The sequence below is a fragment of the Calidris pugnax genome, unplaced genomic scaffold (genome assembly GCF_001431845.1).
Source record: "Calidris pugnax isolate Ruff unplaced genomic scaffold, ASM143184v1 scaffold54, whole genome shotgun sequence".
NCBI lineage: Eukaryota > Metazoa > Chordata > Aves > Charadriiformes > Scolopacidae > Calidris > Calidris pugnax.
The window spans coordinates 199,442-225,962 of NW_015090864.1; the positions used below are offsets into that span (position 1 = coordinate 199,442).

Consider the following 26,521-nt stretch of genomic DNA (forward strand, 5'->3'; position numbering starts at 1 on the left):
TTTGTCTGGGGAAATGATTCAGAATGCAAAAAAGATGTGCTTTCCTCACTGTGCAGATTAGGACTCAGTGGCATCATGCCGGCAGATAGGAGCTGACCAGAAAAATGTGCATAATAATAAACAAGAATAATTGTGTTGGATTGGATGGATCCCTCTGGATTAGACTCGTGTCTTCTTTTCCTTCAGCTTTTTATTGCCAGACACTCCCCCAAATAAGTCTCGCTCCCCTTCAGACAGCATTGCTGGTTCTTGTGAGTTTATTGCAGGTTTCCCAAGAGCTGGCATTTTCCTCTCAGGACTCCACTCCGAAAGTCCTGTGGTTACCAGAGAAGCCAGCTTTCTTTCAAAACCAAAATTAAATTTCCAGTCCTCATGGTTGTGGAGAAAAAACTAAACATGGCTCAAGTCTAACCTGAAGTCAAATATAATATGATCTTTTTCTTCCCAACAGCAAAATAGGAGATCATGTTTTATAGACTAGACTCTGGATTGTTGATTCAAAGCAGTTATTAAGAGTGCAGGCAAGTTGGCTAATTTTTAAGCAGTGTTTGATGAGTTTGTGAGTGAATTTGCACACCAGGGTCGCTTATAGCAACCCTGAAGATCCTCTATATTCTGTGGTGCGGTCCCCCCTTTCCCAGATTCCCCTTCTGCACTCCCAGGGCATGATTCACAGCAGTCACTACTGTTTCTCTGTAAGTAACCAGAAACAGCAGCACCTTCCATTTAGGAAAGTAAAGTTTTACAATGGAGATACAGATCAGGGAAGTACAGACAGCACCAGTTTCCAGATATGGCGTTATGTAGTGTTGCAAGAAGAAGAAGAAAAATAATTTCATAATGAAATACCAGCTGCTGTTTGATTAGTATGAAAAGTAATGTGTTGCTTATTTCTGTAAACACTCCCCCACTTAGAGCAGGCAGTTGCCTGCTGTGTCACAGAATCACAGAATCACATGGGGTTGGAAGGGACCTCTGGAGATCATCTAGTCCATCCCCCCCTGCCAAAGCAGGTCCACCCAGAGCAGGTTGTACAGGAACATATCCAGGCGGGTTTTGAATGTCTCCAGAGTCTGGTTCCTTCAGGAGAGGGAGGAGGAGGCCTGGGATTTTGTAGGTGGAGCATGTGGCAAAGACCATCAGCACGGAGGAGCACATGGGGGAGTGAGCATCATTATGAAGGTGCAGGTTGAAATCAAAAGGTGGTGAAATTTCAGACCATGCCCATCCAGCTGCACCTCTAGGAAGTGGGTCTAGAAAAGTGAGTAGGGATAAACATAGAGAGGAAAACCCTTCTGAGGCTTATGAAACTCATTGATACCCTTGAGCTCCAGCAACCAGGTGTACCTTCTGGGAGTGCCTTCGCTTGCTTAACCTCCAGGTATACCTGTCCCATTGCAACCTTACTTTGTGGGCAACAGAAGAGCTTTGGGGCAGAAAGGGACCTCTCTGGTTCCTTCAGGAGAGGGAGGAGGAGGCCTGGGATTTTGTAGGTGGAGCATGTGGCAAAGACCATCAGCACGGAGGAGCACATGGGGGAGTGAGCATCATTATGAAGGTGCAGGTTGAAATCAAAAGGTGGTGAAATTTCAGACCATGCCCATCCAGCTGCACCTCTAGGAAGTGGGTCTAGAAAAGTGAGTAGGGATAAACATAGAGAGGAAAACCCTTCTGAGGCTTATGAAACTCATTGATACCCTTGAGCTCCAGCAACCAGGTGTACCTTCTGGGAGTGCCTTCGCTTGCTTAACCTCCAGGTATACCTGTCCCATTGCAACCTTACTTTGTGGGCAACAGAAGAGCTTTGGGGCAGAAAGGGACCTCTTCCACATTGAAAAATGGGAGGAAGATCCCCAGAGTGCACCCAGGAGCTGCTGATGTGCTGACCACAGCAAAAACAGGAGGGAAGAGTTTCAGCAAGATTTCACTTAATCCTCATTTGCCGTGATTACATTCAGCAGCAAGGACCTTGTTTCATGTCACAGACCTTTTCCAGCTTGTGGTATCCTTTAAGTCTTGTCCCTCTTTTCCTGCACCATATCCTGGCTTGTAGCCTAAGAATCTCCCCACCAACTGAAATTGTGATATGCCTGTGTAAATCAACATCATCCCTTGGAGCTCAGTGGCATTGTGTTGATTTACTTGCGTGCAGCGTCTGTCCGTGCTGTTGTGTGTGATTTAAACAAGATGTTCCTCAGGCTTAGGCATAAGTGAATAAATGGCGCTTGACATTTTAGAGAAGCTCATGTTTGCTAAAAACATTTCTTGTTCCAGCAGACTCACCCTGGACATTTATTCACTTAGTTCCTCTGCATGTTTTCTCCTGCCCCCCTTCATCTCACCTCGGTATTATAATGCTTCTTGCGTTCAGAGATTTTACTACACGTGTGGGCTCAATCTTTCTTGATCCCATCTCAGGTTCCTTCAGAGTTTGCAGATATTGTCTTCTAACTGAGCTCTCAGTGTATCTGTGTTTATCTCCTGTTAAGTAGGAAACAAAGCCATGAGGAAGAGCTGGGTGTGGTTGGTGGCATCTCTCCCATTCAGACATGGCTCCCATTTTTCTATTCAGAAGACCGGTGTCTCGTGTGTTTTCAGGATCAGGGTTTCTTTCCTGTTCTGTGACCCCACTGTGTGATGGAAATGGTTGATATTCAGTGTTTACTACTCAGATGTAGATTACAAGGTCATGATAAGGGAGAGAAGCCAGAGGATTGGCTTGTCTTGTCTTGTCTGGAGGTGTCATGGATAAAAAGTAATTCCTAGAGTTGGGTAGGAATCATTTCCCAGCTACAGCCTAACATCTGGGCTCTTTCCACAGTAAGGGACCACTGGAGGTTGTATTGCTTAAAAGTGTGGCTTTATATCCAGAACGACACCATGGTTCTTCCAAAAAGGTTAATGAGGGCTGGTCTGTTCAGCTTCTGATGGGCTAAGATGTCCTCCAGGATTGCTTATTCCTTCAGGAGAGAGGAAGGACTGCAGCAATGTTGGGGGAGACTTGGATAGAAACCTTGCAAAATCAAGCTTGAATTTTAAGGTTGGAAGGAATCCTCTATTTAATTCTTTCTCAAACTACCAGGAACTGGACGTCAAGCGGGAACGAGCAGCCTTTAAAAATGAGAGTTACAGGTTCCTGCTTTACGATGGTGATTTGGCTAGTTTGCTATCTCCCAAGCAGGCCATAAAGCACGTTCAACAAGTATTACATGAGCTATTTTGATGCTGGAACTGATAGATGTACTCCAGACTCGCTGAGTAGCCCGGTTGGCTCACATCCTGCTGCATAGGTGGCCGCTATTTACCACTCGATGGAGCCCTCTTTGCTCACCCCACACGCACAAACCAGCTTGAAACGTGGTTTTGCAATTCACCTGCTGCTTCAGATAAATCCTTCACCAGCGTTTGCATCCAGTGTTCCTCCTACAGAAAATTTAAACAGCCCTGCATATAAAAACCAGCTGTTAGCACTTTGGCACATATCAATCCTTCTCTTCTCCAAAAGGGGATTGCTTCCAAACAGACATAGTTTGGATTTAATTTCTTTTTCTTGCTCAAAGTTTGGCTGCTTAGATGTCCTCTGTTTTCCATGGGCAGATGAAGGTGCCTCAGTGGAGCTAATATTACTTGTTAATCTTTGTGGCATTCAGCGGAGCACGGAGAAATGGAAAATTCTTTGCAAAGTTTTTGTTCTTCGAGAGAACTGAGGAGATTTGGAACTGCTGACTGCTCAGCCAGCAGCAGACCGAGAGTTCTGCTTTTCATGGAGGAAAAAATATGCATGTTTCTGTGTCAATCTAGATCTGGCTTTTTTACCTGTCTTTGATTCGGTATCATTACCTCCCTTCCTGGGTTCACCTAGGTTGCATCTAAGACCATTTGGGTCTAATCTAACACTGGCCCAGGTTGCCCAGACAGGTGGGAGATGCCCCATCCCTGGAAACATTCAAGGTTGGGTTGGATGGGGTTCTGAGCAACCTGATCTAGTTGAAGGTGTCCCTGTTTACAGCAGGGAGATTGGACTAGTTGGCTTTTAATGGTCCCTTCCAACCAAAACCATTCTAGGATTCTGTGATTCCATGATAATCTGCCCCTGGTTGTGTTCAACTGTTGGCTCAAAGCACAGAAAAGAGTTGAAGGAGAGAAACCATCTTAACAGTGACACTTCTGGCAGCATGGGTGGGAGTAGAATGGCTGAGTATCTAGAGATATGCTTAGGTGCTCGCTGGGAGAGGGTTACATTTATGGTTCGGCCCAACTTCAGGCTGAACGCATCCAACCCATCTTTGTTCTGCCAGCTCTTCGCACCAGAAGTCCATGGCAGGAGAACTGCTCACTGTGTTGGTCATCTTCTTTCCTGCTTCATGAGCAAAACGGTTCTGTGTAATTTGACATCCTGCATGTGACCAACATAGGAGATGCCAACATCCCAACATCCCTTGCTTCACCCTTTGCCCATAAACAGCCCAGCGTAGTGAGCCTGTTACCCAAGGTGCCTCAGAACGTGATGGTGCAAAAAGTCACATTTTCTCTGGCTTGTGTGGGACCTGGGAGGAAAGCAGCTGTGTGGAACCAGCAATGAAGGATGGTGGCAGTTGGCATCAACTGGTTTAATCCACAGTTTGTTTGTGGAGCACAGGAGGGCCCCAGTCTCATGTAGGGCTGCATGAAGCAAGAGTGGCCACTAACTTGGGCCTTGTGTATAACAAAAATTGAGTGCTTAGTTGTGGACTCTGGAACCATTTGGTTTTGGAAGGGCTAAACGAGAGGGGAAAGGTTACAGGAGGAATGAATTCCCAAGAGTGGTTGGAAGTACTGCGCAGTTTAGCCGGTGGAGATGACATTCTGCAAAGGTCTCCACCAGTTAGGTTTGGCTGTGATTATATTTCACGCTCACGAGGAGCAGCATTTGCTCGTGCCCAGTTTACAGCCTTTTTCTCTGGGCCAGGGCAGGGCTCCAAGGAACCACCCCACATTGTTTGTGCTGTGCGGGATGAAGGCATGGCACAGCTGTGAATGCAGCGAGGAGCTCCCCCGTGACACCGATACCGTGAGCGTGTCGGGTGGCATGAGAGCATCCTTCAAAATAGCCACTGTCACCACAGTCAAACAACGGAGCCAGAAGGCGCGCGGTGCTTCGGGACTAGGGAGAGACAAAAGGGTGATTCGCCCAGTTTGCCTTTTGCCACTGCTTTATTTTTGTTCTGCAATTTTCTGCTGTATCCTCCAGCTGACGTTTAGGGCCACGGCCAGAGAGATGCCATGCCCCCTGTTATTCCAGTGACATTTAATGCCAACACTCAGTCTTAATGTGAGATTAAGACTCAAACTTACTGAGCTTGATTGTCTGAGTAACTGTTATCCACATGGTCATTCATTTACCAGTTTGTACTGGGTCTGAAGTCACCCATGTTGTGCTTGGAAAGAATTGAGGCCAGGACACCTAGAGGTGCAGTGTGCTCTGTTCCTCTCCATTCAAATGAAAGAAAGCCTGGCTGAAAGCAAAGATTTGGATTATACCCCACATATCTCTAGCCAGATCCAGAGTTCAGGTTAGAACCTGTGGGTGACATCTGCTTGTGTGTAAGCAATGGGAATGGGATGGGAGTCAGACCTTCTGGGGCATCACACTAAAGTGGTAGTGCAGACATCTCCCTGGGATGAGTGTGAGGAGCTCTGTAAGGGTGAACACCTTCTGCAAGGTGGTCATTCTCTCTCCTGGATGTTATCTGATGCTGATGTTGAAGACGTTGAGCAACCTGGTCTAGTGGGAGGTATCCCTGCCCATGACAGGAGGGTTGGAAGTCAATGATCTTCAGGGTGCCCCTGAAGGGTTTTTAAAGGCTCTGAGTCCCATTCTGAGGAAAAGACACAGAAGAACCATTTCATGAGAATCAATAAAGGTTTCTTTTTATTTTAATTCCCTTTTACATACACCTGTGGTTTATCATTTTCCGCTTGTTACTTTGGTCCATACAGAAAGCAGAAGTGGAGGAATGTAAACCAAATGCCTGCCTGACGACACACACAAGGCAATGTCTCCGCAATGTCCCCATAGAAAGAAATCACAGTTTCGTCCTTTAGTTTTTCAGTTTTGTCCCTCTTCTGAGGTAAAACAAGGCCTTAAAAACCACTTCTGTGAAAGCGCTCATGTCAGAGGGGGTAGAACGCACCCCATCTCCTTTGCCTCCTCCTCAGACTAGAAAAAAAGGAGCTAATATCTTAAAAACAGACTCCCTGGACAGAGCCTGGCAGACCTCTGGGAATGGCTAAGTCCTTTTGCTAATGCCCAGACCCCATCACTTCTGGTGACCACCGTGGCTGGGTCACCCTGAAGTTGCTGAGATGAAGCAATGAGTTTTAGCAGCAGATCTGTCTCTTCGTGCAGGCCCCAGCTCATGCAGATGTCAAGACATCAACATAGCGTTTCTGAACCCGGGGATGGGCCATGGGGATGGGTTTGGGTGACGGTGCTTGGCTACTCCTGTCCTTCCTCTTCTGCCACCAGCTGGTTTCCCTCTCCCGCCAGCTCTACCTCATACAACCTGTCCTTTAAAACATTCCACCTCTAACAACAAATGGCTTCATTTTCATCCTTCCCTGCAGCTCTCAAGGAAGAATGATTAATTTTGACAGAGGAAAATAAAAAGGTAAAAGCTTGGCCTGGTAAGAAGCACCCAACTCTATATTTAGAAGGGCTCATGCCTGTCGTAATGCTCTGGTTTAAATAGATGCTGCTTCTCTGGTGAAGTCATTGTTTTGTCTTCTGTTGTAGGCACCTGAGGTCTGCCTATTTGGAGAACACTCTTCGTTTAAGCTTGTTTTAAGCATCTTTCAAGTGGATATTGTATCTCTATCTCAGAGGATGTAGGCCCAGGCATTTTGGAAACCCAGTGCACGCTTATCCCGTCTATCTCAAACATTTTAATCCTGTGTCTTTTTCTAGCCAAATATCTACCACATCCTAAATCCCCTCATGTAGAAGCTGACACCCATACAAAAGTCTGATGTTGTCACTTGGGAAGCATTTCAGGAGAGAAGACTGCCAATCCTCTACCTCTTGATCTCTGCTTTCTGTTTTTTAATTGCTCTAAAGAAAAAGGTCACCCTAAAATATGGTTGGCAAGTAAGGTTTTGGGGATGGCGAGGTAATTTTCTAGGTTTTTTTTTTTTTTCTCGTTCAGAATTTATGGGTGAAACCCACTCCATGGAAATCAACAGACATTTTGGTGTCGATTTTCACGGGGTCAGGATTTTAAGCCCAAATTCATGCCAGCACATCTGTGCTATTGCACACCACATTGCTAGCCCAGACTCATTAACCCTCAGTCTGAGGTAGACAACCAAACACCATCAAATTCCTTAGTTAATGTTCCAGGGAAACAATTGCTACGGTCACAGGGAGAAGTTACTTTGTGGGACCCAGGAAAAATGGGTCTGAATTCCAGGTTCTCATGTTGAGGTTGTCCTAATGTACCCCTTTTTTTTCAGGTGAAAAAAGAGAAGGGCGAAGTGCCAATGAGGGTGAAAGAAGAAGAGAAAATTTTACTGACTTTGTTACGTGCCCCCCATTTGCTCTCTCAAGTCATCCCTTGTTGAGGAGAAAGTGTAATTGTGCAATAGAGTCTACCTCTGTCAGATCTGTGCTGAATAGAGAGGTCTGCCCGAAAGGAAACCAGATTTATAAGACTCCTTAATTACTTATGATCATCTGGGTCAGCTCTTCCATGACTTTTTCTTTTGTTCCTGGCCCCTGCCAGATGCTGAGCTGATTTCCAGCCCTGCCCTGCCTCCCTGGAGTCTTTGCAAATCCGTTCTGAATTAGGACCAAGTTTGTTGTACTCTATTCTTGCAAATGCTGCCTTTGGCTCCCTTGCAAAGCAGCATCGCTGCCCGTCGGTACCGAATGCCACCACGAGATGTGGTCAGAGAGGGGATGGCCCCAGAAGGGTGCAGGAATTACAAAATGCCACAGATTCAAAGGCAGTTCAAGAGACAGTTCTGCAAGTGTGCCCCGAAGCAGCACCAACCTAGAAAAGGATGCAGAAACCACGTGAGCAGATCAGAATATTAAACTTGTATTAAACAAGAATATTTAAATAGCAGTGTGCCATCTCTAACCCCAAGTCCTCTGAAGCCAGCGGAAAGATGTGGTGTGAGCTTTGCAGATCATACAGAATGGCTGAAGATCTTCTATGAGCAAAACACGAGCGAGTTCAGGTGGAGGATGAACTGTGCCAAGGTTTGCAGACCTTTTCCTGGTTCGGGGGAAAGATTTCAGAGGAACCTTATTTGATATTTCTTTTAGGCTGTGCCAAGGTTTGCAGACCTTTCCCTGGTCCGTGGGAAAGGTTTCAGAGGAACCTTATTTGATATTTCTTTTAATGCTCCCCTGTGACATTCCTTTCTCACTTGCCTCCCAAGTCCTGACAAAATGTTGACATTATCTTGAACTTTGTATACTGCGGGGCTAGCTTGAACCTGGAAGGCAGCATGAAGACTTGAAGGATCTGAGTTCATATGCAAATAGAATAGAAAAGAAAAGAAAGAAGGGGTGAAGAAAAATCCCTACCAATTGAAACAGCTGAGTGTGGCTCAGGAACTGACAAAACTGGATTGTTTTCTGTGACAGCTGATGCCTTGGGTGTCCTTTTATTTAATCCCATACAACAAGCACGGTCTTTAATTCTCAGCAGAGTATTTCTGTAGCTAGAGTTGGAAGCTTTATTTTAATTCCATTATGCAAATTGTACATGAGTCCTGAACTGTGGTCTAGATTCAGATCTGTTTTGCCTTGGCATTAGACCGAGTTAACTTGATTAACTTCAGTGGAGTAGCTCCTGCCTTCTGCCAACGAATATAAAGTCAACATCAGGTCTGTTTCTAACTGTCCTGCCCCAGAGACAGGCTTTGACTGACTCTGTCCACTCTTTATAGCTCTTCTGTCCACCACAGAACTCTGTTGGCTCAGGAGAAGCCAGACACTGCACAGAAACCATCAGAACACTCAACAGAACCTGATGAACTAAAAAAAAAGATAACTTTTACATACTATTTTATCATTTATAACCCTTTTTAAATGTGGCGTAAAGACAGACAGCCTTTTTCTTGCTCTCTGTGCCTTTTTCTTATAAATCCATGTAGAATGAAAGACTGTTTTGGCAGAGCAACCTTCTACCTGTGCTCTGAGCCCAGTCTGATGGGTGCGATGAGACTATAAGACTGTGCAGCTTATCTCAACAAATCATGTTTGCATCCTGATGCTCTGGATTGGTTTTGAAACAGAGCTGAGATTGGCTTCTAGCCATGAGAGAAAAGCCAGCTGAAATAGAAGATTAAATGCTTAACCAAGTTCTTTAAATAAGTTTTTGGGGCTTGCTTTGTAGGATCAGTTTGGAAAAAAGGAATGAAGTGTGGAGGAGGACTCCAACACACCTGAATTTGGGATCAATATAGAGGGTAAGGTTGTCCATCCTCCTGGTGTCCATTTTGTGGGCTTCTCTACCTGCTAGGGACAAGCAGCCTCAAAGATCTAAAGTGGTTGCTGGTCAACGACTCAGCCTTCACCTACAGGTGAAGTAGGTACATGGGAATCTTCTACCCATGGTTGCTGGTCACTACAGGTGAAGTAGGTACATGGGAATCTTCTACCATGGCCAAAAGGTCTTATCTCAGTCCCAGCTTCAGCTCCTGGGCTCTCAGTAGAAGATACCTGCTCTAAAATCTCCTAAACCACCTACAGACCACAGAGCAGCCGGTGAAGATGTCTATTAGCATTGAGTAAAGCAGCACCCTGATTAGGACACCCTTTGCCTCTTACAAGGCTTGATATAGAGACAGCAAATTAAAATGAGGTTGACCACTAAATAAAGCAATATTTCTGTTTCAGCACAAGATGGCTTTACATCTCTGAGCTTTAAAGGACCAGTATCTGGTCATAGGCCGAGGTGGATTCTGAGCTGCATGTCCATGTTTCTATCTCGATCCCAACTCATTCACAGTGGCCTGGGGGAGATTTCCTACGGAGACGCCAAGGAGCACATGGAAACATCAAGGAGACCAGATTTCTGGCTCAAACTTTCTGGCCAACCGAATGTTATTTGGGGAAAAAGAAAAAAAAATGACAACCTGCATTTTTTTTTTCCTTTTCTTTTCCCTTTTATTTTTCCTTAATAAAACCAAATTCAATCTGCATTTCCTGGATTCTCCAGCTGATCATGTGTCTTTGCAACAACTCACCTCTGCTTTCTTTTTCTCTCCTACCTTTAGCTAAGAGCTGAGCTTGAGTTTTGATTTTATGAGAGCCCACAAAAATAGTTTGGGTGGAGCAGGATAAGCCCAATAATTTTTATGCAGATGGCAGGATTTGCTGCCTCAAAACAAAATGTTCCTTTGGGCCAACTGTATTGGCTGTCCAGCAGGTTCAGCCTTTCACTTCCATGGGCAAAACCAGGAGAATTGCCTTCCAATGAATGTCAACAGAGATAGACATGCTCTTTATTTTACTTTACAGCTTATGAACCATTATGTTTTCCAGGCAAATCCAGACAGCCATGGCCAATCATGATGGAAATTTATTTATAGGGTCTTTCACAAACTCATTTCCTGTACAATTTAATATTTTTTCTCATTTCAAGACACCCTAGAGGAATGAGATATAAAATCTGTCTGAAGAATCACACTGGATGCTTGAAAAGCTCTGTAGCTGGCCAGGGATATCATATATGTCTTCTGTTTACTCTGTGGAACATGGCAACCCATCAGAAGTAGCAGCAAAATAATAATAATAAAATCAAACAACAAACCTGTTCCAGCATGAAGCTTGTTGAAAAAAGCCAATTCTCCTAGACCTGCCTGAGGGTGCAACGTGATCTTTTCTCTAGCAGATGCTGTCAGCAGGGAAGTGACATGGTGAAGACCCAGAATAACCTGCTCATGGCCTTAAAGGCAAATCTTTCTCAGCTGCTGAGCAGTTTACAACCTGCAGTCATCGATGCAACACCAATTTGTGACACAGGATGTAGACCCTCCAAGTTTGGAAAGTACTGCCACAGATACTTTTTTTTTTTTGCTTCCTGTTACAGCTAAAATGTCGCCAAATTCAGATAAGGTCATAAAGAGAGGATGTGAACCATGTTACTGCTGCATAACTTTCTGTGACAAGAGCACAGTTTACTCTTCAGCCAACTCATGTGCACCAACAGGTGGAAAAACCATGTGCACCAGTAAGAAGCAATAATAAGACTTCACAGGTTCATACAACCTCTTGTAAAGGTCAACTCTTCAAGTACTTTCTCTCATTTCATGCAGTCCTATCTCAGATGAAAAAGTCACTGACCATAGTGAGAGATTCAGTTGAGTTAAAGGATCACTCTTCTCATCATCAGTAACTCTACTTGAAGCTTTCAATGAATTCTAGGTGGAAAGTGTGCAGAAAAATCAGCCAGTGAAAAAGCAAAAGAACCCAACTTATAACTGAAGCTTCTTAAGTTATTGAAACATTGGAACCTGAAATTTAAAAACTTTTAATCCAGCCCTTGAGTTTGTCAAAACAATAAACAGGAATAAAAATTGGAGATCTTCCCTCTTAATGTATTTTCAGTTTAAAAAATGGAAAATTCTTACCAGCACTGCGGATGTTCTACAACTTTCAGCCAACTGCCCATAAACAGATAAACGAAGCCAATTCTTGGCTGAAGAGTCCAATTCTGGGAGATCTTTGTGAACTGATTTGGCTCTAATATGTATCAGGCAAGAAGAAGCAGAGTTGAGGAATGGTGAGGAATAGGACAAGACATGATCTCATCTGAACCAAGACCAAGCAGTACATGGAAGGTGTAAAAACACTCGTCTGCACATACCCAGACAAAGCAGAAATGACAAGGCTCCTGCCAAAAGTCAACCTTAAGAAACACAAGGCTGAGGAACACTTGAGAGCTCTGTGTCCATCTGGAAAAGAGGTAGATCAAGCAGGAAGGACTCAAGAGGAAAAGTAGATTGAGATGCAGCGGATGGGAATAGAAGAGGTCCCAATTTTTGCATGAATATTGTTCATACACATGAACACCCAGAAAAAAACCCTACTATTATGTATGATTTGTAGGATTAAGTATTATGTATTATGCATGATTTGAAAGGATTAAGAAAAGATTTTTTTCCCCTGAAAATCTCTGGTGCGTGCAATTTTTATCTATGTTTAACAACACATTTTAGACATTTGTTCTAAATAATCCAGTGATGAATGCATTTCAGTGAGGGCTGCCTTTTATGAGGGGTGTTGTATTTGTTTATAAATAATTTCATGGCTTTTGCTAATTCCTTGAACTTTGTTAAGTGATTGTCAAACATGTTATTAATCTTGAGTTCTCAGTAATAAACACAAGCAAATAGTGAGTCACTGATGGGGGGTTTTTTTTGGTCTTTTTTTTTTTTTTTTTCTTCTTTTTTCCAGCAGGGAAATGATACTATGAAATTTTTTTTTTTGAGCAAGCACATCAGGAGGGTCATCGCATCTACTTGGCAGGATTTAAGGACAACGTACTTCTGGAAGGGTGGAAAGCCAGAGCCAGCATATTCAGTGCTCTTCTCTCGCATCGGCGGCTCAGCCACAAGGGATGCTAAATAAAGCAGAGCTGTACACGCTCTGACAGCCAACTTTTAGTAACTTCTGCCCCCTTTGATTGCCTCCAGAAGCCACACCAGCATCTGTGAGGAAAAGGCAAGCAGTGAGCATAGCTGGGTTGACCCAGATTTCTGCAGAGCTGGGTATTTCTCCATGCCAAACTTTCACTGGGGTTGACTTCTCTCGCAAGATTACTTAAGTTCTGTCTAACACTATTGTTATTACTGTTATATGAATAACAACAACAACAATAATAAGGGACCATGAAAGAAAGAGTATTCTTTGAAAACCTGACATTTCAACAGCTGCCATTTGGTGGTAAATGGTTGTGATGAGTTTTGACTTATTCTAATGAGGCAAAACAAGAAAAGAACATCACAAATAAATACTGTTTTGAAGAACTGCTCGTGTGTGTCTGCCGTTGGTGGAGAAGTGCTTCAGTCCCTGACAGAGGACTGTGTCTCAGACACCACATCCCCTACCAGGTCTGAATCCAAAACTCAGAGAAGTCAAAGGGAGAAGGGTTTTTTTCCTTGACTTCACTGGACTTTGGATCAGGCTCTGACCTGAGAGGTTGTTTAAAGAAGATATGGGATGCGGAGTCCAGATCCCAACTGCTCTTCCTGACCTCCTTCAGAATTTTGGGGAAGTTAGCCCTTAATTTGCCCTCAACTGGATGCATCTCAGAAGTGTTGGTTGATGTGACTCAGCAGCTGTATCAGGAAGATCAGGATAGAGAGCAGATTATCCCATCGGCCCCACCTACATCTTAAAGGACTTCTGCAAACTTTATAGAATCATAGAAACTTCAAACTTGCCCAGTCTCTCTTTCCCGCTCCATTTGAGTAACAGCCAAGTGAGATCAAAATGCTTCAGAAACCATCCACAAACGTTTCCTGTGCTTTTATCCAGCAAATTTTGTCTTTGAATCTCCCGAAGGTAGGTTTGTCTGGATGTATCCAGCAGCTTGTGCTTCTGGGTGATACAGACAAGACTTTTGATGGAGTCTTTCTCCTCATGGGGGTTTGGATGAGAGAAAAGCAGGGAATTCAGAGAGAATGAGGAGCAATTTAAAAGTTTAAATAATGACTGAAACCTCTTTCCATGAGCATCCACAAAAAGGGAGGGCTCAGTTAACTACCCTCTGAGCTGATTTTAGCCACACACATGCACAGGCACACGTACCCAAGATCTGCAAATCCCTCGCCCTGCCCCAACCCACTTGGTGGGCCCCTCTCCACTGCTGCGTCTGGAAGAAAAAAAAATGTCACACGTTCTGATAACCACATTTTCCATCCTAAAATTGCACTGGTTTCTGGCTTGCTACTGGGACTCAGGTCAGGGAAAGTAGGATAGATTTTTCTGCCTGCATCCGGCAGCCACGAGCTGTTAAACCCACCCGCCCCAGAGAAGCATTTTGCCAAAGAGTGAGATTGCCCAAGGGAAGAACATGCAACTGGTTGTACCGAGCTGTCCAAGTTGAGCGCTTGTCTGCAAGATCAGGCAAGCTACGACCCCCAAGGGGTCTTGATCAGTGTTGTGTGTGTTACCAGGCAGACTTTACAGGGAAAGAGCAAACCAAACTGAAGAGGCTGGTGCCCAGGGTGGCTTGTACCCTCACGAGAAGGTGGCTCTGTACACTCCCTGGGAGACTCTTGCTTTACTGAGTGAGACTCCTGTCCTCCTTGGCCGCCCACGCTTTCCAAGAGGTCCAAGGACCACGTGCTGCTTTGCAACCCTCCCTCGCGAACTCGCAGTATCTCTGTTGTTCAGCAGGGAGCAAGGCTGGTGGGTCTGGATAACCCTGCCTCCATTAACACCAGAGAGACGTAGATCACTGAGTATATGTATGTGATCGACAGCTGGCCACATTGGTGGCTTGCCTTTTTTTTTTTTTTTCCCCATATAACTTAACCTCTCGTTCCACAGAACAGAGAAACTGTATGGAAACCCTCAGCATCCGATGTGTGGCCCGATATTCTTCTGCCCACTAAATGCTCTCCAGGAACCTTTCTCATCCTTTTGCTTCTTTTGTTCTCCTCCTCGCTTTACATCACCGTCTCTCTTTCTTCTTCAACAAGTACTGTGGGTCTGTCTCCATCGTAAAGCCCAGAGCCATTCAGGTACTCCTCGTCTTTGTTGTACTGCTCTGGTCCAGAAGAAGGCATGGAGTTTTCAGAAATGGAGCCATTTTTTACATAACCTGGCAAATTCCGGTGTCCATTGAGGGTCCCTGGTATAAGTCTCGTATTGAGATGGAGGGCAAGTGCCCCTCTTGTGGCTACATTTGTGATGCTGGTGTGGGAAACCATTGGTCCATAACTGTAGGTTGTGCTCCCACTTCGTGCTTTCCTTTTAAAGTCAAGTGCTAATGTCCACCTGCTCCATGACTTCTTTATTTCTGCTTGGACCTGAGAGAAAAGGGGGAAAAAAAACATGAGTGGGAGGAGAAAGGAGCAGAGAGTCATCAGAAGGCAACAGTATCCACAGACAGAATGGAAGGGAAACTGTCTGGAGTGTGAAATTGGAAGGAACAGTACATTTACATCAAATCTGCCCTTTCCAAGTGAAATATTTGATATTGGGAAGCTGGAATGCCTGAAAACATCTAACTGAAAATATGGGTTAGCTCTTTCCCAGGGAGAAGTTGTGGAGGCCCCATCCCTGGAGGGGTTCAAGGCCAGGCTGGATGGGGCTTTGAAAAACCTGGCCTAGTGGAAGGTGTCCCTGACCGTGGCAGTGGGTTGGAACAGATGATCTTAAAGTCCCTTCCAAACCAAACCATTCTATGATTAAGGGAGACCGAGCAGCACGCTCAGGAGTGAGACATCTCAAAGTACCATGAGCTTCAAATACAAGTGGGATTAACCACCTTCAGAGGTGTCTGCACTGACAACTGAGTGTCTCACTTTTACATAGCTGAAGTTAATTTGAAATCAATTCCCCTTATGGTGTGGATTTCATCTTGGTTTTATTCTGTAGAACATAAGCAGCATATTTTTAGTTGCATATTCCCCTAAAGTACATAAACTTAGGCTGAACCAGCCTGATGAGAGTATCTGTTCTTTCCTAGTGTGCATCCACTGACCATCTAGTTACTTAGTCTGCAGCCATAGAGGGAATTAATGGAAACAAAGACATTAAATCATATCACTCTGGAAATAGAAACAAAGGTCAAAAAAGCCTAGAAAATCAACAGGGCTTGCTCGTTAGGCAGCTACTCTATCAGTCTACTTTTCTTCCTGCCACAGATCTGAAATTAAGCAGCACTAAACAGCACTTGTGCTGGGAAAAGGAAAGGAAAAAAAAACATTTTTCTTCTCCATTAGCTACTTTCAGTAGCTCATTTATTGGTGACATATTGACCTGCATGTCTTACATGATCAAAACCAAGGGTATGAACTTTCTATGTGGACTGTCAGATCTTTCTCTGGGTGCAAAAAAGGGTTGCGTCTCGAGAATAAGTGAGGATATGCTGATGTGCATCCACTTTCCCATCTGTGTGTGGAACTAGCCTGACAAAGGAGGGAAATAATTAAGAAACTGGTGACCTACCTCTCCATTGCAAAAACAGTATATGATGGCAACAAAAAATCCCTAGAAGGAAGAAGAAACAACATATCAACGTTAATCTTGCTGCATGTGGTCATCTCTTTCTCCTGATGGCGCTGCCCAGTGTCCTGTGTTCCTCTGAAATCAATGCTATTCATAATATGCTGCATGTAATATGCATAAGAAACCTTGCATTATTGAGTAGTGTATGAGAGATGGATAAACACAGCCGTTTCCCTGCAGACCATTGACATAGTAGGTAGACTATATAAGTCCTCCGGGTCATGGTTTAGCTAAGAAGTCCATTTTCACCCCCAGATCTTTTGCAAAGTTTCTGAGAAGGTGATGGGTGCATGGGAAGGTGGTGGGGTCTACCTGACTGGAGGTGTTTATGAGCATATTGGATAAACATTTCCAGTGTTTCACACATAGCTGATCCTGTTGCAGGATGGGAGGGGTGGAAGATGGCCCTGATGGGGACCTTTCCAGCCCTGGTTGGAAGAGGGGCAACCCATGTGTGGAGCAGAACTGGCTGAGTGGGATCAGCAAAGGAATTCAGATGTGAGCAAACCACCCACATCTTTTAGTTGGCCAACAGTTTACTAAGGTCTTGCTGATGTCACCCACTATTTTGTCCCATCTGCACCCAAGAGGAATTGTGAAAGCACGTGGACGTGTGCTTGGTCCCCTTCTACCTTACAGTTTCCCTAAACTGTCATCTGGACAGACCCACTGTCCATTTTTCATCATCCACACAGGTCAACTATGAGGATAGGTAGCACCATGCGAGCCAGAAGTTAATCTCTCAGGGGAGGGTGTGCAGTGATGACCAAACACTGCTCTGCTTGTAGAGAGTTGTGTATTTTTGCTGCTGCTGTGTCTTCTGGAGGACCAGTCCTGGAACTGAACCTGCCTTTTGCCCAAATCTAAAACTGAGGAATCCATTCACAGGACTGAAAGACAACTTGGGACAAGCAAATTGGAAGCCAATGTGAAACAACATGTCTCTGTGGATCTCTACCAGTCTATGTCTAATCTGGATCTACAGGGGTTTATTTTGTGGGGAAAGTTATCTTTCAACAGGAACATTTTCTGTTGGACACACTAAGCTTCTATATGCTGTGTTTTGCAAATATGGGACATACTTGATGCTAAAATACTGTCAAATCACCTTGTGAATGAAATCTGGTGTATTGTAAAAACAGCCCTGCTTCCAAAGACAACACCTTCCACTCTCATTTCCCTCCTGCCCTCATTGAAATTCTCGTAGTTTTCCCCCATAGTTTAATGGTTACAATACCTGGAAAGAGTTGAACAGCATTTCATAGTGCATTTGAACTTGCCAAAGAATCCCTGACACGTCTGTGTATGGCATAGCCATGAAAACAATATAGTGAACGCCGAACAGAGGCATAAGGACGAGGGTAGATTTCAGCAGCTTCCTGCAGCAAGAAGGAAAGAGAAAGACACAGAGGAAATTAGCGGATGGAATGAACCTTCCCAGCAGGCTTGTCCACCTCATACCTTGGACACAAGTCATACGTAGTTTCTTTCTTGCTCACATGCCCCCTTGGCTGGTGTTGGCTATCTTATGTTTACACAGGGACTGTGTCCACCTGCAGTTTCAAACTGTTGCTTATGGCATGTGACAGTCCATCCTCCAGCATGGCTTGATGTGCCAGCCTAACCCTCTCCACATGCACGCCCCCATGCACTGGAGATGAAGATGTTGAGATGTCTTTTTCAGCCTCAGATTATCTCCAGCCTTTGGTCAGGCTCATGGATAGAGGGTGGAAGGGTGACTGGAAAGAAAAGTGCACTGCTGCTTCTAGCCCTCTGACTGACACGAAATCCCCTTGTCCCTGTGGATGGTTCTGCTTTGAATGCCTTGATGTGGTCCTACACAACCTGCAGTAGCTGACATTGCTTATCAGGGAGACCTGGACTAGATGACTTTCAGAGGTCCCTTCCAACCTCAACCATTCTGAAATTCTGCAATTATGCCTGCTTATTGAGGCAAGACATGAAGGACCACCCTGGGTTAGTGCCTCCTGTGCAACGAGCAGGGCTGGTGGAGAGAGAAGTGCATCTGGGAGCAGAATTGTTCCAGATATCATGGGGAGGAGGACAGTGCACTGTGGGGTAATCATTTAGGTTGGAAGGGACCTTAAAGATCATACAGTCCCACCCCCTGCCCTGGGCAGGGACACCTCCCAGGAGACCAGGTTACTCAAAGCCCCATCCAATCTGGCCTTGAACATCACCAGGAATAGGGCAGCCACAGCTTCTGGGCAACTTGGGCCAGTGTCTCACCACCCTCGTAGTGAAAAAATTCTTCCTGAGATCTAATCTAAATCTGTGCTCTTCACGCAGGAATTGAACAGTCTTAGGGGGTGCTTTGGACTGCAGTGTCACCTAGAAAGCTCCTATTTACAGAAGAAGCTCCATCTCAGCATAAGATCAATGTTGGGGGTTGGGGGAAGGAATAATACAACCCTGAGTACTTGACTGGGTTTGCTCCTGAGGGAGCCAGCCTTGCCTGGAAGTGATGCTAATTGAAGGATTAAAGCTTGTGCCAAGAGTTACAGCAAGTTACCAAGTGCAGGCAATTATTGAGAAGGGCCAGACATCACTACCAGAAAGACCCGGTACCTCCTCCGTCCAGCAACTGGAAACCACTGAGGGAATTTAACACATTAAAAGGAGAAGGCCCCATCCAAACCATAATTAATAGCAAGCTTCAGCCAGGGAGAAATAAACAAATAGATAAATCAGAACCCTGACAGGGCAGCGAAGGAAAATGGAGAGGTGTTTTCTTGCCAAATCTCATTCCTGCTTCAAATGAAACGTCTTGTGTTTGGAGAGTGAGATGGTAGCAATGAGCTCATGGTTTGCAACCCAAATCATTCTGCTCTCCCCCCTCTGCATGTGTCATGCTGGTCAGTCCAGCTCAGAAGATTATGAGAAGCCTCAGGAGCTCTCAAGCAGCCGAGGTGTCTCAGCAATCTGCTTTTTCCGTCCAGTTTTGACCATGCCACAAATACCCTAAATTATCAAGAGAGAAGAGCTGGCAGGACAAAGGAAAACAAAACAAACAAGGAAAGGCCAGATTTCCAGCAAAGAGTCAGGAAACTTTTTTCATTTCAGCACAAGCCCTGAAACACCCGCTAAAGGGCAGATTGAACAAATAGACTGAGTTTTACAAAGCACAGGAGGGAAATAAATAGAAATAAATACATTGGTACAAATTTTAGGGGCTTCAACAGCATAAGCAGTGCTTTTTTTTTTTTGGCTCTTGGTTCAAGGCCAGCACAATCACTTCCAAACTGGCTGAAGAGACTGAATTCCTCTCTTTAACCTATCAGGCAGGTCCCCCAGGTTGGATTTGAAAGGTTTAGGAGATGTTTAAACTGCCATTGATTCATTCTGCGTTATCAGACTTGGAAGATAGCATTCTTCTCACCTTATTTTAGGGGTCTACAGTGTAGACACCATGAACTAGTTACTCTGGGCTCCCTCTGTGCTCAAGGAAGTGAAACAGGGACTTGGACATCTCCCCAAAAGTGGAGAGGGTACGTGACTCACCTGTACTGTTGTCTTGAGTCACACCTCCCTGCATTCGTCTCTCGTAGCTTGGTTGCTAGGACTCTGATAATGTTGATAAAAAGAATAAAATTTACCTGGAATAAACAACAAAGAAAGGATAACTCTTAAAAAAAAGATCCAGACGATGATAATGTTGTTTAGTCAATGGTTTCCCCAAGATGAGTCACAGAATGACTTGGTGGTGCTGTGTATGAAGTTCCTCCTGGGAGAGCTCATCCTGTGGAAGGGGTGAGTTCCACAGGAAAGACCCGGTGTTTGGTGGGATCTAGTCAGCTGTGTTTAACCTCAGTGGCTGAGAGAGAGAAGGGAATGATATTCTCTGACAAAGTGTGGGCATCTCACATGGAAAGGCCTACATCTGAGCTAGCGAGCCCAGCAGACACCTGATGACTGGGCAGGATATCAACATATAAGGCAGTGCTTACCAGGTGTTCTGAGGTATGGACCACAGACAACTCTCAGTATTTTTCACATCATCTTTTTTTAAAACTCCCTACAGTGATATGGGTCATTTTCATGGCCTCATAAACCTCTCAAACTTATTTTTTTGAGGTCCAGGGACCAGAGTGAAATTAAGTTATATTTGTCTCTTGCAGCCCACCCACGATGAAGGTCTCCTCAGGCTGAGAGAAGCATTAGTAGGATGCCTTTCCATATTTCCACATGCAAAAGAGCAAGCAGACTGCACCATGATGAAGACGTAGAGTAGACCTAACTAGAAATGAGAGGGAGGGACTCTTTTTCAGGGCGTGGAGTGATAGGATGAGGGGAATGGTTTCAAACTGGAAGAGGGGAGATTTAGATGAGAAATAAGGAAGAAAATCTTTACTGTGAGGGTGGTGAGACACTGGAACAGGTTGCCCAGAGAAGCTGTGGCTACCTCATCCCTGGAGGGGCTCAAGGCCAGGTTGGACGGGGCTTTGAGTAACCTGGTCTAGAGGGAGGTGTCCCTGGCCAGGACAGGGGGTTGGAATTTGATGATCTTTAAGGTCCCTTCCAACAGGAACCATTCCATGAGTCTATGACAGATCAAGAATGCAGAAGGGCAATATAACTGCAAAAGCTATGTCTACTGCTAACTCTCCCTCTGAAGGAGTGTTTAATATGGACCTGATAAGCATGGTAATGAGGAATCTAATTCCTATGCAAGGAGTCACATCTATGAACCAAGAACCAAGCCAAGCTAATCTAAGTCCTACAGGAACATGCCCGTGGAGCCCCCTGCAGCAAAAAGTTAAGTCAAGTCTCATACTGCCACTTAACAGAGATGAAAAATGGGGAGATGTTTGAGGGATTCTCAGCTTTTTGGAGCTTTCCATGAGTCTATGACAGATCAAGAATGCAGAAGGGCAATATAACTGTAAAACTTATATGTCTACTGCTAACTCTCCCTCTGGAGGAGTGTTTAATATGGACCTCATAAGCATGGTAAGGAGGTAATATCTAATTTCTATGTAAGGAGTCCCATCTGTGAACACATCTAGTTGCTCAGCCAAACTAATCGAGTCCTACAGGAACATGCCCATGGAGCCCCCTGCAGCAAAACATTAAGGGCAACATCTCATACTGCCACTTAACAGAATGAAAAATGGGGACATGTTTGAGGGATTCTCAGCTTTTTGGAGCTCTTCAGAGATTGGCTTCACAGGGGTTGGGATTTTACCTGCTGCTGCCTCAGACAAACCCATTTGTGGGGCTACAGCAAGTCCACAAGCAGAACCATTGTGTAACTGTCTGCACTGGGCAGATCCCTGTTGCTGGGCTAATCCCGATGCCTATGGCTTTCTCTGGACTCATTTGACTTCTCAGATGCCAGTACAACAGCATTTCAAGGACACAAATTACCATGCCACACACAGGCTCATAGTTTTATGCCAGAAGGGACCATTGTGAACCTCTAGTTTCATCTCCTGCAAAACGCAGCCCATAAGACCTCCTTGTATTCATTTTTGTTTGAGCTATAGCAGATCTGGGTTTCTGTGTTTCCATGACGGAGATCCTACCACAACCATGGGTAAGTCGTTCCAACGGTTAATTATCCCCACTGTTTAAACAAGTAGTTCCCTGAGCCACTGAATGAACACGGCCTGGTTTGCTACGGCTTTGTCTTCTGTGGTTGGATTCCTTCTTCTTTAACGAGGTGCAAGTTCATTTTGAACAGCTCTCCTCTGTGTTAAGAAGGGGGTAAGGTTGTACTACACCCTTTTCCTTGAAGGGGCATTAGTAGAATTTCTCTCCCGTATCTACTTGACTGTTTCCGTGAGGTTTGTGGGAATTTAACATCCATGCAACCCCATTCCCTTAGTTACATTTGGTTGGAATTTACTGACTGGCACAAAAGTTAGAAGGGAGGGATGGATAGACCGACAGGCAGAGAAGCACACGGCCTGGGGGCATATAATTCATTTTCATTGGAAACCAATCTGAAAGGAAAAAAAAAAAACAAACCCCAAGAAAAAAAAGAAAAGGCAGGCTTTGTTTCTTGTATGAATTTTTCCAGCTTCAAAGGCTCAAAAGTGGGATCTTGTTCTTCATTTGTCAGCTAAACTGAAGATGTCCAACCTTATCACAGTCAGGAGGGAAACTCCTCTGACTTCCTGAAATGTGTGCTAAGTTTTAAAAGAAATCCAGACAACTGAGTAACATCAAAGCCAGCAGCAGAGTGGAGGGATTTTAAGCCCCTCATCCTCCAAATTCTCTGCAAGTACATCCAGAAAATGCATAACATAGTCCAGCAACATATGACCAGCCAGTGTGGGAATTGAAAAGGCGGCCAAGTGAACAATATGAACCCACAGAAATTAAACAGAAACAACCCACAGAATATTTTTGCATGATAAATAGCTGCATTTGCAAATAACCAGGGTACAAGCCCAGCAGAGCCTCATGGAGAAACATTATTTTTACAAGGACGAGCCTCAATTGAGCTCTTTCTCCTCTGCTAATTGGGCTTTAAATTAAATGCAATGGGGTTGCTGGCATTCATCTAGTTGAACTATCTGAACTTTCTTCTCCATCCTACTATTCTGTTTCCAATGACCACTATGTGGGCTCGCTGATTCGCTTCTTCCAAGATGCAAAACTGATTGGTAGAGCCAGGTGGAGAATTTCCACCAAAAGAAAATTCTGAGGAAGAAAAAAATCTCCCCCCCTCAAAGTCCAAAGCAGCTCATCTAAGTGCCCATATGAGCATATTCACCTCAGAAACTTTCCTGCTGTTTGTATGCAGATGGTCTGATTTTCTTCTCACCCACACTGATCACCTTCCAAGGCCTCCTGATTTGTCAGTCAGAAGGAAGTATGCAGAGTTTGATGCAAAACCCACTGAAAACTATAAAGAGATTCTTACTGACTCCACTCAGCTACTAGTGGATGAATATAAAGGGGGACTAGGAGGTGTAGGAGTGGACAAACCCTTCTGGAATGCACTCCTCTGACCATCAGAAGATGGAGTAATGGAGAATGACAGAGAAAGACAGAGGGAAATTCATGAAAACTGTGAAAGCAGGTTCTCTAGCTAATTAGGACCCTGCTCAAGCAAACACATAACTACCCACCGAATTCCCCTTGTGCAGACAATCTTATCTTATAATGACCTCTCCAGCTTGTGAGACCTCAGTTCTGTGTCTGGATAATGTCACTTGTATCCTTTCTGTCCCTTCTGGCTCCCGGGTGGGGGTAGAAGTAACCCTCCATCAGTGGTTAACATCACGACTGATCATAGCTGGGATGGTTTAACTTTCGATCCCAACTTTGCGGTTTCCCAAACTTTTATCAGTTCAGAAAGACAAGTCTGAAACAATCTGATGACTGAAGCACACCTGGGGAAAAGGTTTGGTTCAGCTACAGAACCCAAATTCCAGTTCTTCCCACTGGAGATGCCTGGTGAGAACGTGTTATGATCCCTGAGGGTTTTCAGTATCACACAGGTTGGAACTATTGGCTTAAATATTTGTTCCATCAATGATTTTAGGGTCTTACCCCTGGGTAATTTTTCTCTTGTAAGTAAAATTTGAAGTCACTGATAAACCCCGCTGCCATATGCAGCCATCAAACTTACAGGCAGGTAAAATAAAAGACCCTTAGACTGGACATACAGAAATTACACACTATTAAGGCAGGAGCTGGGTTATCAGGGTCATTATAGTAGGGCAACCTGGCTCAACTCTTCCCACTGAGCCTACCTTGACCAAATGGACAGCCTCCCACCCCTTGCAATCAACCGGTACTCACCACGATAGCTGCCAGGATGGGCACCTGAACAATCCACTTTAAATTGCCAGCACTCAAGTCCCAACACCTGAGAAGAGATCAACATCCAATCAGGAAACCATTGGTTACAAAGAGCAATAAACTCAAGTGTCTTATTGGGTAAATCCACCCTGGAAGGAAGGGTTCCTCCAAAGGCTGGTGTGGTGGAAGGACCCTGCCTTCAGTCAGCATGGCTTCTCCTGCTGTTCTACTATTCAAAACCGAAACCACTATTAAACACATTTAAAGTTATGCTCTCCAGATGGTGGAATGGCTCTTTCCACAGTCATCGAGACTTGTCCCTTCTGGGCAGGAACCCACCCTTTTCCACTTCTTCTTCACCTCCTTACCAGGAAAGAAAATACACTAAGTGTAACCCAGCTTTCATGAGAACAGGAGAGGCTGAAATGCCTATTACCCCTTGGAATAAACCCACACAACTTTCCACAGGAACAGGTCCTGTCTGAAGACATGGTTATGGGGACAATACTGTGGGGTTCTATATTCAGTTCCTGTGCTTTCTTCAGCCCTGCTCTTGCAATGAGACCCAGCCATGCCCCACAAAACTCTTTAACTCTCTTTCATCTTCAGCCCTTATCCAAGTGAGGATTGGAAGGGCAAACTGTTGGTGGTGTGGATGTTGGGCTACGGTCCTCCGTCTGCCAAGATGGGGCTGAACACTATTTCCTCCTAGGCTTTTCCAGCAGCCATTGAATAAGGTCACTCAGTGTTAATTACTCCATTTGAATTCTCTCCAACCACGGAGAGAGGAGTGCCACAGGCTTTTCTTTATCTGAGCCAGACAGCCCCCACATGGCAGCTGCAGTTTTTATTTCATGGGCCAAATGCTGCCCAGGCAGCTCTTCAAGGAAAGCGAAAGGCAGGGGCAGAGAAACCACCAGTGCTGACTGTAAGGCTCTACCAGGATGAACCTGTGCCAATGCAGATGCGTCACACTTCAGTAGCTGTGCTACTCCAGCTTTCCAAGCTTGGAGATGAAATCCCATCCAGCTCTGGGAGCCCCAATATCAGAAAGACATGGACCTGTTGGAGCAGGGGCAGAGGAGGCCACGAAGATGCTGTGAGGGCCGGAGTCCCTCTGCTGTGAGGACAGGCTGAGAGAGTTGGGGGGTTCAGCCTGGAGAAGAGAAGGCTCCAGCGAGACCTTAGAGCCCCTTCCAGTCCCTCAAGGGGCTCCAGGAAAGTTGGGCAGGGACCCTAGATCAGGATGGGGAGCCATAGGATGAGGGGTAACAGGTCTAAACAGGCAGAGAGCCATAGGATGAGGGGTAACAGGTCTAAACTAAAAGAGGGGGGTTTTAGATGAGAACTCAGGAAGAAATTCTTTGCTGGGATAACAGCTAGAGGTGTTCATGATTCTCAGATTCTGTAAAATTAAAGGAAAGGTAGGAAAGTGGCACCCACTTCACCCTTCCCTGCCGCACACTCCCCCAAAAGTTTGCTAAATTCATAACAGAAAACACTTCTGGCTTTGCCTGGTTCCCTTTTTTTTTTCCTTTTGATTCACCCACAAACTCGCCATTGCCAAAACCCCCACAAAAGCATCACAAGTAAAAGGGAGAAAAGAAAATTCAATGTGACTTACTCTGTGTCGGCTAGAGCGGCCCTCACGCTGGCCCACGCTGTAACAAATACAGCAGGGAGTCCTGCAAATAAACACAGGTCAAAGTGGGTGAGTAGGGGGACCAGAGGGCTCTGTTACCATAAGCCCAGGTGGAACTGGGCTAGAGGAAGGTGGAAGAAGCAGTTTTTAAATATTCAAGCATAATTTAGACCAGGAAAGCCCAGCCTTGGTCTCGCATCTCTTCTGTAGTCGAAATGGTAACCACAGTAGTGGCAGGGAACATTTTCTGGAAGACAAATGTCATGGTCTGGACATGTCCACCCTACTGAACTCTCCTGGCTTTCAAAACGGAGCAGCTTGCTTTCCCAAGTTGCTGGCCAGGAGTGGTCCAGGCTTAAACTACCTCCTGGTTTGTGCTGGGGAGATGCTCAGACCAGGGTCTGAGATGCATCATGGGCTTGGCAGGATAAATGAAGGTCCCATGCCTTTCTTCTAGCAATACATAGCCTGTAGTGCTTGAACCTGGGTGACTGATACCTGCTCAAGCCAACTCATTCCATTTGAAGCAGGGAAGGCTTTTCTGCAGCACACCTTTCCCGAGATATTTGTTCCCTTCCCCTGATGAAGGAAAGGTGGATCTGGAGTCCACCTTTGGAGTTTTGAGGAGCGACTCTTGATCTGGGAGTTTAGCGATAGGATGAGGGGTAATGGTTTTAAACTGAAAGAGGGGAGATTCAGATGGGAAGAAAATCTTTAAAGTGAGGGTGGTGAGACACTGGTCCAGGTTGCCCAGAGAAGCTGTGGCTGCCCCATCCCTGGAGGGGTTCAAGGGCAGGTTGGAGGGGGCTTGGAGCAACCTGGTGTGGTGGGAAGTGTCCCGGCCCAGGGCAGGGGGTGGCACTGGA

At 45.1% G+C, this 26,521-nt stretch overlaps 1 protein-coding gene and 1 long non-coding RNA gene across 2 annotated transcripts in view; both read right to left on the minus strand.

Moving 5' to 3' along the window:
• Nucleotides 1–7,161: 7,161 nt before the first annotated feature.
• Nucleotides 7,162–9,601, minus strand: LOC106889746. The gene is made up of 2 exons (XR_001412390.1): nt 8,365–9,601; nt 7,162–8,287 (listed from the first exon to the last, which is right to left on the minus strand). It is a non-coding gene; the product is annotated as an uncharacterized LOC106889746 (long non-coding RNA).
• A 2,769-nt stretch (nt 9,602–12,370) lies between these two features.
• PTH1R (parathyroid hormone 1 receptor) overlaps nt 12,371–26,521 on the minus strand; it is a 125,091-nt gene continuing 110,940 nt past the window's right edge. Inside the window, exons 8-13 of the mRNA XM_014945122.1 lie at nt 25,638–25,698; nt 24,014–24,080; nt 19,760–19,854; nt 17,475–17,616; nt 16,178–16,219; nt 12,371–15,033 (exon numbers count right to left, since the gene is read on the minus strand). Of these exons, the coding sequence (XP_014800608.1) occupies nt 14,671–15,033; nt 16,178–16,219; nt 17,475–17,616; nt 19,760–19,854; nt 24,014–24,080; nt 25,638–25,698 (770 nt within the window). The 3' untranslated portion in view covers nt 12,371–14,670. The remainder of the gene's footprint in view (nt 15,034–16,177; nt 16,220–17,474; nt 17,617–19,759; nt 19,855–24,013; nt 24,081–25,637; nt 25,699–26,521) is intronic.